Source organism: Cydia strobilella, chromosome 11 (assembly GCF_947568885.1).
Source record: "Cydia strobilella chromosome 11, ilCydStro3.1, whole genome shotgun sequence".
Classification (NCBI taxonomy): domain Eukaryota; kingdom Metazoa; phylum Arthropoda; class Insecta; order Lepidoptera; family Tortricidae; genus Cydia; species Cydia strobilella.
The window spans coordinates 1,668,429-1,678,716 of record NC_086051.1 but is presented as its reverse complement, the minus strand read 5'-3'; the positions used below and the strand labels follow the sequence as shown (position 1 = coordinate 1,678,716).

Sequence of the window (10,288 nt, the reverse complement as noted above, 5' to 3'; positions counted from 1 at the left end):
AAAGTCCGCCGAGGTCTGCCCCTTCCAACTCCCGTTTCTACCTCTCCCTTATACACTCTCTTTGTTAGCCTCCTTTCACTCATTCTTTCCACGTGTCCAAACCATCTCAACATACCTTTCTCAACTTTTGTCACTACATCTTCGCTCAGTCCACACTTTTCCCTTATCACACTGTTCCTAATTCTATCTTGTAATCTCACCCCACATACACTTCTCAACGCTCTCATTTCCACTGCATTCACTTGGCTTTGATGCCTCTTCTGCCATACCCAACTTTCGCTACCATACATAAGTGTAGGCACCAGCACCCCTCTATGCACAGCCAACCGTGCCTTTTGCGACACCTTCTGGATGCTCATAAAAGCGTTAAGTGCCCCATTCACGCGATTTCCAGCACTCACTCTCCCTTCAATATCTTTATCATGCTTACCGTCCCTCGTCGTCGTCTTAGGTATATTGTAATTAACGTAAACTGATGTTACGGGGGAGGTAGAAGTTAATAAATTAGCGCCACCTAAAAGCATTTCAAATTATACGGATGATTACTATCTAACGAATTGCAATAAGGAAAATCAATGTAATATTATTACTCAGTCTATTGAATACCAAGTAAATAAATACCCCAACCTATTACTATTCGCGTTGGTACTTTAGCATAGACCGCAATTTTGAGTTGTCTACCTACACTCCTACACCTACTAAATTAAACCCAATTAGCAAAATGGCAAAATACTGCCTACGTATGAAAATTCTACTCTCTCTAATAAATAAGTAGTGGATTGTAACAACAAGAGCATAAAGCGATCCATATTTACACGAGGCAATAAATTGCCTCGTATGGAAAAGGAGCGCTGTATGCCCTTGTTGTACAATCTACTATTTCACATCACCAATTCAAAAACGGGCTTTTTCTTCCCTGCTAGGAAGGATCAAAGTGGCACTTTTCTTCCCTGCTAGGAGGGATCAAAGTAACACTTTTCTGTTCTAGGACACCATTTTTTAATTTTTTTGCACATTATTTTTTTAACTTAAATAATATTTTTAAACATCATATATAATTACATTATAGGTGATGTGAAAAGCAGTGTGTGTCACATGGTAGCAAAATTATTTCCATCTTGGGCGTAACCCACTTGAATCCCTCACTATGCTCAGGATTCTACTTTAGAATCCCTCGGTACTCTCGGGATTCTATTATAGAACCCTTCGCTTCGTTTACGATTCAATATACGCCCTTGCCGTAAATATGTCATTTTGCTCCCTTGTGACACAATCTACTAATTATGCTAGCTTTTTATTAGAACTTGGATTGACTCGAAATAAAAACGCCCTGTGTTAAAAAACCGGCCAAGTGCGAGTCGGCATCGCGCACCGAGGGTTCCGTACTTTTTAGTATTTGTTGTTATAGAGGCAACAAAAATACATCATCTGTGAAAATTTCAACTGTCTAGCTATCACGGTTCATGAGATACAGCCTGGTGACAGACGGACAGCGGAGTCTTAGTAATAGGGCCCCTTTTTACCCATTGGGTACGGAACCCTAAAAACGGAACGGTACTTTAACGCGAATGCAGTCGCTCGAGTTCACAAAGATTTAACTCGAAATTGCTTGAAATGGAACGCAGCCGTAGTAAAGTTGGTTGCTGTCAATAAAAATAACAATAGTGAAGTTCGTGCGTTAGCCTCAACGATGGCGCTTCGGTCTGTTATGGCTTCTAAAATACCAATGGTGATAATTCTAGGTGCTACAGGAACTGGAAAGACTAAGTTAAGTGTTGAGCTGGCCCAGAAATTCCAGACGGAGATAATTAGCGCGGATTCTATGCAGGTTAGTACGCACAAGACATCCTAACCTATACGGGTTTTTCTTAGTAGAAATTGGAACATAATTCGTAGTAATCAACGTAATATGGCTTAAAATCTACTAAAACACTGTACTTTTGAAGTTTTAAATAGGTTTGTTCAGTTCAAACAATCCCAAGTGATATTTATCTTAACACAACAAATGATACAATTATATATAACCTCTAAACTAAAATTAAAACTATAGCCTTAACCCGTCGTATGCTGCCTGTCAAATTTGATCATTGAAAAAGTGACCTTGACATTTAAAACATATGTGTCTTAGGGCCTGTTTCACAATGTCCAAGTAAAGATTGGATATTGGATAGCTAATTAACAAATAAATTAACTGCCAGATAAAATTTCCTACAAAAAAACCACTTTATCCAGCAGTTAAAGCTTATTTGGAGATTGTGAAACGCCAACGATGACTTTATTCGTCAGATAAGTGGCAAGTAGCTTATTCAGGACTTTACTTGGACATTGTGAAACAGGCCCTTAGCATACGAGGGGTTAATGTTATTAAAATATTTTGATAAAAAAACTTATGATATTGGGGATTTTAAGTCTAATAAGAATTTGGGGTAACTTCTAAAATATCTACCAAGGTAGAAGCATTTTCTACTGTTGCAACAATATACAAGATGCCATGGTATGCATTGCAGTATAAAGTTCTTCTGGTTTTATAGATATTTGCCATTTTCTTATAAGATGTAAAATAAAAATATACATGTAATAATAAGAGCAACAAAATAACTTAGGAATAATTGCTTACCTATAATTGAACACTTTTTATCAGCAATGTAGCGGAGACGGTTCTGATAAAAAGGGTACCGTTAACTCACGGTTACATTAACCGTAGGATGTAACACTGTCCACCCATAAAGACCCATATTTTTAAACACAATAAGTGTTTGACAGCGATACAATTTTTTTTATATTAAAGGTAAAATAGAAAAAAAACTGCTTCCGGCAACACTAAGAGAAGAAGACAGATTAAAAGCGATCAGACTAGTGTTCTGAAAGGTCACAAGTTTGAGTCTTGCTGGAAACGTAATATAAAGATTTGGACATTAAATATGTGAATGAATATGAGGTATGAATGTGTAATAATAAATATTCATTTTTGTAGGAATAGCAGGAAGGAAACAGGTGTAGACAAGACATATAAAGACTATAAAAAAGGTCATAGTGATAGTGAGTTGCCACCAAGCTGTTTATTGTTCTGAAGATAAAGTTTGTGGAATACTTCTTGAATTTGATTTGATCTAATGGTTTTTTGTACATTTGTACAATATGGCTCTTCCAATTTTAAGTAGTATGCATTGGTTTTTAAATAATTTTCCCCCCAAATAAAAAGAGTGTAATTTGTTTAACTATAATAAGTTTTAAAAGCCGTACAGTAATGGTAACATATTTTACGGGCAGGAGATTATTTTAATCAATTAGTAGGTTAGAGTAGCAGACATAATAGTAAACATTGCGGTGATATAATAGAAATATATTAATATCAATGGCAACAGTAGCAGTTATTGTCCAACAGGTCTCCATCGTCATACAGCGGGGTAACGCTGCTAGTGTGATGGGGACCTTTGGACCTGGCATGGCTCAGAATGGGTTTTAGATTCTAATTCTTATGTATTTCTTGATGTAATTAGTTTATTAAATTAAATTCTTTGTTGTATGGCATTTAGTAAAATACTTAAACCACGAATGTGGTTATAGACAATAATTTTCCTGCGTATCATGTATTGTAAACAATGAAATAAATACTTAGGTAATTAAATAGTATGCTTCAAAAATCTTTACTGTTTTCGTTTATATGATTTTTTTTTATTGTCTGTAACAGATTTAACATTTGAATTTTTTTAATATTTGTAATATTTCATAACCAACATAACATGACATTCAGAGAACATAGGGGAAAACTTTTTAGTTTAGTAATTATAGGGATGGTTTACTGAGAACATTGGCTAAAGTTTGAGTTAAGTGAAAACTGACATTATAATAAATAAGTTAAGCGCTTAGCTAAACCTTAAACCCTTTAAAACAAATTACACCACACAGAATTTAGAACCACTGGAAATTAATAATTAGGTGAAAACCGCCTTCCTGAAATTACATTATTCATTAAAAAATATTAACTTACAGAGGAGATCCTACTCTAAACTAAACATGTAACGTAATTCATGGCTGACCCCTCACTTCGCCTAGCCTCTCACTAAATGTGACGTTTTCAATCAAAAGGTACCACATTGTCGCTTTTTTTTTTCATACCACGTCGGTGGCAATCAAGCATACGGCCCGCCTGATGGTAAGCAGTTACCGTAGCCTATGGACGCCTGCAACACCGGAGATATTACACGCGCGTTGCCGACCCTAACACTCCTCTCCCTCGTTGAGCTCTGGCAACCTTACTTACCGGCAGGAACACAACACTATGAGTAGGGTCTAGTGTTATTTGGCTGCGGTTTTCTGTAAGGTGGCGGTACTTCCCCAGTTGGGCTCTGCTCTAGATCTGGAATGACATCCGCTGTCCTGTGCCCTATCACACAAAGCGAGATGTCATTCACAGTGCCCATACCTCTCTTTTGGACGTAGTTTAAGGACATATCCGGGTCCGGACGCAGTTTAAGGACATACCCGGGTCCGCTTAACATAAGGACGAAAATTGCTTGTATCTTTATACGAAAAACCTGTCAGTGTCCTTATGGCAAGCGACAATGTGGTACCTTTTGCATGAAAACGACACAAATACGATTGAAAAGACTCACCTGTTCAAAAAATCAAAGCCTCCACTCCCATACCGGTCAACGACCGCTAATAGATTAATTACATGTAATCATCGTGATGTAAGTGATTGGGCGCTTTTATGACTTTATCGTCGTCCACGGCAACGACACGATTTATCGTCACGACAAAATTACAACATATTATTTGGTTTTGTTTACGGTTGGTGTATTTTTGAATAAGGTTTATGTGTTTAGAACTAGATCTGTTGGTTTTGGTTGGATTTTAAACGTTACTGGTTTGTGTTTATGGTTTAGATTGGAATGTGTTGAATTTATTATTTTGAAATGATGCTATGTTGAATAGATAGTGTAATGCAGTATTTTTTTTAACAAAACAAAATCTAAAAAAACTTCCGTGAGACACAGACATATTAATATTAATAACGGGACGACGATGACGCTCCTCGGTACGGAGTGAAACATGTCGAGCGTTTTCGACTTAAAATACGTGAGTGACCCGTTATTAATATGTTTTATAAAACAAAATATTGCATGAATTGGGCACTTATTTCTAAGAAACTTGATTCATATTTTATATCACAATAATTATTATGAATACGAAAGTAACTCGGACTTATCGGCTAAACTACTGATCCGATCTAGATATCTACAATTTGGCATGAAGAAAGCAGACGCCTTGGGCATGAATATACTCGTAACAGTCGTAACTCGTAGTCTACTATTTTTGGAAACCTACTTACCCTTTAAGAGGAGAAAAAAAAAACGGGTCGACACTGAAAGAAAATTCGTCAGGTGACAACAAAAATTCACTAATACTAAAAAAATATTAAACAAAAATCAACCTTATTCTAGTACTAATATGGTTCACTATGGCTATGAACTTGTGATGGTAATTAGTGAGTTTTGGTTGTCACCTGACGAAATGTTTGCATAACAATAACAAAATATTCTACACCACACCAGCTGGTTAATGCTCGCTTTAGATTTTTCAAAAACCGGCCAAGTGCGAGTCGGACTCGCGTTCCAAGGGTTCCGTACATTACACAATTTAAACAATGTATATTTTAAGTAAACATGAGTGAAATGTCTAAGAAACCCGTAGGGGTCGGATCAAAAACTAAGTAATTAAGTCCGACTCACGCTTGATTGCACATTTCTAATAGGTTTTCCTGTGATCCATAGGTAAAGATCTATTTTGTGAATTTTTTTCAAAATTTTAGACCCAGTAGTTTCGGAGATAAAGGGGGGGGGGGTCATTTTTTGCCTATTTTCTTGAATAACTCCTAAACTGTTTATCCTAAATTATAAAAAATATATATTTGAGATTATCATAATGAGCTCTTTCATTTGATATGTAACACGATATAGTTTGAAAACTTTATTTTTTAATTTTCTCATTTACCCCCCCAAAAGTTTTCCCGTGTTTCAAATTCATTTGTTTACGTTACTTGTCCGTCTTTGGGTCATAAACTTACATATGTATACCAAATTTTAACTTAATTGGTCCAGTAGTTTCGGAGAAAATAGGCTGTGACAGACGGACAGACAGACTGACAGACGCACGCGTGATCCTGTAAGGGTTCCGTTTTTTCCTTTTGAGGTACGGAACCCTAAAAACTGATGAGAAAATTGCATTTTATCCACAAGAGTGGCAAAGTAGTTTGTTGCAATTTTTGAGTTGTTTCCTTATGTTGGCTGCTAGAATTGACTTTTAAATGATAAATATTTACAGTTAGCCCAAGTTAAGTCTGCCACGATTTTGATATCATACGCAGTGCAAGTGTTATTTATACGTCATAATTTCATAGAAGTTTGACGTTTAAAATAACACTTGCACTGCGTATGATATCAAAATCGTTGCAGATTTTTCTTGGTCTAACTCTAATAACGTTCATTTGGATTTGTTATTGTTTGATGTTTTATGCGAAGCGCTGATGGTGGCCTAGTGGTAAGAGCGTGCGACTTGCAATCCGGAGGTCGCGGGTTCAAACCCCGGCTCGTACCAATGAGTTTTTCGGAACTTATGTACGAAATATCATTTGATATTTACCACTCGCTTTTGGAAGGAAAAGATCGTGTGGAAACCGGACTAATCCCAACAAGGCCTAGTTTCCCCTCTGGGTTGGAAGGTCTGATGGCAGTCGCTTTCGTAAAAACTAGTGCCTACGCCAATTCTTGGGATTAGTTGCCAAGCGGACCCCAGGCTCCCATGAGCCGGGGCAAAAATGCCGGGACAACGCGAGGAAGATGAAGATGATGATTGTTTGATGTTTTATATAGTCTTTCGATCCCTAAAAATGGTATGCATTTTTCATATATTCCTTGTATCACTAGACTTATATTGACCGGGATATAGACCGTGATTACCTTTTGTATTATTTATGAGCTCCCGATATTTCGACGTAGTTACATGCATCAATATAAGTCTAATGAAACTAACTGTGAATCATTCAAAACTATTCCTTGTATGCCGGCATAGAGTAACTTATACTAGAGCGGTACTGTCATAGTAAATTTTGTAACCCCAGTAAATTCACTGCCATCTGTCGACACACTTTAAAACTAAAAATGAAGATTTATAAAAATACGATAAAATGTATTTAAATATAGATAAATGATTTTTTTATTTGCATTAATTATTTTTATGATTTTGACCCATGTTCTGTCACTGATATGCGTTAAAATTGTTAAATAACAAACGAAACCGTCAACGCCATCTACACGACAGTAGGCCAAAAGCTAGTAGCGCCCTCTGAACGAGAATCAAATTTTCTTGATTTTCGAGGCACGTTTTTTCCTTAGACTGTATCCATCTATTACGGAGTTATATCTATCTTTGATGACGGTAACGGAATGTCATTTACGAAACATGTATGAAAACTTCGGGACAGTTTTTTTATCCTGTTAGGATCGAAACAGCTCGTGATTCTGTGTAGAAGCAAAGTTAGATATAACTCCGTAATAGATGGATAGTCTAAGGAAAAAACGTGCCTCGAAAATCAAGAAAATTTGATTCTCGTTCAGAGGGCGCTACTAGCTTTGGCTTACTGTCGTATAGATGGCGTTGACGGTTTCGTTTGTTATTTAACAATTTTAACGCATATCAGTGAAAGAACATGGGTCAAAATCATAAAAATAATTAATGCAAATAAATAAATCATTTATCCATATTTAAATACATTTTATCGTATTTTCATAAATATTTACTTTTAGTTTTAAAGTGTGTCGACAGATGGCAGTGAATTTACTGGGGTTACAAAATTTACTATGACATTACCGCTCTAGTATAAGTTACTCTATGGTAGAAGTAACACAAAAATTCCTAAATAAACAGGAGTAGTGTACAACTGTAAGTAACGTACTTATGCTTCTAATTTTACTTTCTTCCTAAAATCCGGCTTCAAAACAAAACAATGCGAGTTATGGTGGTCGAGTTTGTCCATATAGTTATATTATAGGCATAACTTCAGCCTTCGCAGCGGTCGCCGACGCCGCAGTATATGCCAAATGCAGATTTTGCTAACTACAGTACCTCATTATTATTCACGACGGGACTTAATCGCGTAAAATAAGTTTTAAATTTACCTCCGACGTTTCGAGGACGGCGTTGTCCCCGTGGTACATCACCTACTATAGTACCTACCTAACTAGTGGTATGTCTACATGATTATCTATAGCGGCTGCAAACTTATCAACTTTTGTTGTTTTTTAGGGTTCCGTACCCAAAGGGTAAAAACGGGACCCTATTACTAAGACTCCGCTATCTGTCTGTCTATCCGTATGTCCGTCTGTCACCAGACTGTATCTCACGAACAGTGATAGCTAGACAGTTGAAATTTTCACAGATGATGTATTTCTGTTGCCGCTATAACAGCAATTAATACTAAAAACAAAATAAAATAAATATTTAAGTGGGGCTCCCATACAACAGTCGTGATTTTTTTGCGTAATAGTACGGAAACCTTAGTGCGCGAGTCCGACTCGCACTTGGCCGGTTTTTTGGTAATAGTGTCATTTTCGTTATCTTACCTTATACTGTCTAGAAGGATTATTATTTACAACGACGGGACTTAATCGCGTCTAGAAGGATGTTTCGAATTTTACTTTCTTCCTAAAATCCGGCTTCAAAACAAAATGCGAGTTAAGGTGGTCGAGTTTGTCTACATGGTTAGAGGTATGTTTGCAGCCTTCGCAGCGGTCGCCGACGCCGCAGTATATGTCAAATGCAGGTTTTGCTAACTAGTACATACCTAACTAGTAGTATGTCTACATACGTACAAACTTTCGCTGTTTTTTTGGAAATAGTGTCATTTTTGTTATCTTACTTTATGCTGTCTAGAAGGAAGTTTCAAAATTTTACTTTCATCCTAAAATCCGTCTTCAAAACAAAACAATGAGAGTTATGGTGGTCGAGTTTGTCTACATGGTTATAGGTATGTTTGCAGCCTTCGCAGCGGTCGCCGACGCCGCAGTATATGTCAAATGCAGGTTTTGCTAACGAGTACATACCTAACTAGTAGTATGTCTACATACATACAAACTTTCGCTGTTTTTTTGGAAATAGTGTCATTTTCGTTATCTTACTTTATGCTGTCTAGAAGGAAGTTTCAAAATTTTACTTTCTTCCTAAAATACGGCTTCAAAACAAAACAATGCGAGTTATGGTGGTCGAGCTTGTCTACATGGTTATAGGTATGTTTGCAGCTTTCGCAGCGGTCGCCGACGCCGCAGTATATGTCAAATGTAGATTTTGCTAACTAGTACATACCTAACTAGTAGTATGTCTACATACATACAAACTTTCGCTGTTTTTTTTGGAAATAGTGTCATTTTCGTTATCTTACTTTATGCGTTATCTTGCTTTAAGGAAAAAAGGAGAAGAATGTTTGGTGGGATAAAGAAGTGCAAGAAGCAGTGTGTAAGAAGAAAAAGTTGTGGTTGGATTGGTTAGCCACAAGAGCTAACCAAAGAAATCACACGGCTTCATTTGTCGAAGTCAGTGAAGCGAAAAAGGATTATAGAAGAATGAAAGTGTTAGTAAAGGAATTAGTAGACAGAAAGAAAGACGAACAGAAAGATAAAATGGAAGAAAGGCTCTCTCAAGATTTCCAAACAAATATAAAGTTTTTCTGGAAATCCGTTCGTTTAGCCAGGGGTAACACCCAGAATTCTGAGCTAAAATCAATAAAAGACAAGAATGGAAGATTAGTGAATGAGGAAGAATGCATCTTAGAAAGATGGAAAGAGTATTTTGAAAGTTTGTTTGATAAAGAGGAGGCAAGCACGTCAATTTCGGAGTTGAATGAAAGCATTGAAAATGTGTCGGAGAACGAAGATAGTATTAGCATGGATGAAATTGTGAAAGCGTTGAAAGGAATGAAATCAGGGAAGGCTGCAGGGTATGATAGAATTTCTGTCGAGATGCTGAAAGCTGGACAAGGCATTGTAGCAAGTCAGTTGTACCGCCTTTTCAATATGTGCTTCAGAACCGGTCAAGTGCCCAGGGACTGGTGCAAGGCCGTCATTGTACCTCTTTACAAAGGAAAGGGATCACAACTGGATTGCAAAAACTACAGAGGCATTAGCTTACTCAGCGTCGTCGGCAAATTGTATGCAAAGATATTGATTGAAAGAGTAGTGAAAGAAACCGATGAGAAAGTATGGGATGCACAAGCGGGATTCCGAAAGGGTAT

General features: G+C 37.0%; 1 protein-coding gene across 1 annotated transcript in view; it reads left to right on the top strand.

The window, feature by feature from the left end:
• Positions 1 to 1,657: 1,657 nt before the first annotated feature.
• Positions 1,658 to 10,288, top strand: part of LOC134745373 (tRNA dimethylallyltransferase) — a 331,000-nt gene continuing 322,369 nt past the window's right edge. The window contains exon 1 of the mRNA XM_063679408.1: positions 1,658 to 1,828. Within this exon, the coding sequence (XP_063535478.1) occupies positions 1,691 to 1,828 (138 nt within the window). The 5' untranslated portion in view covers positions 1,658 to 1,690. The remainder of the gene's footprint in view (positions 1,829 to 10,288) is intronic.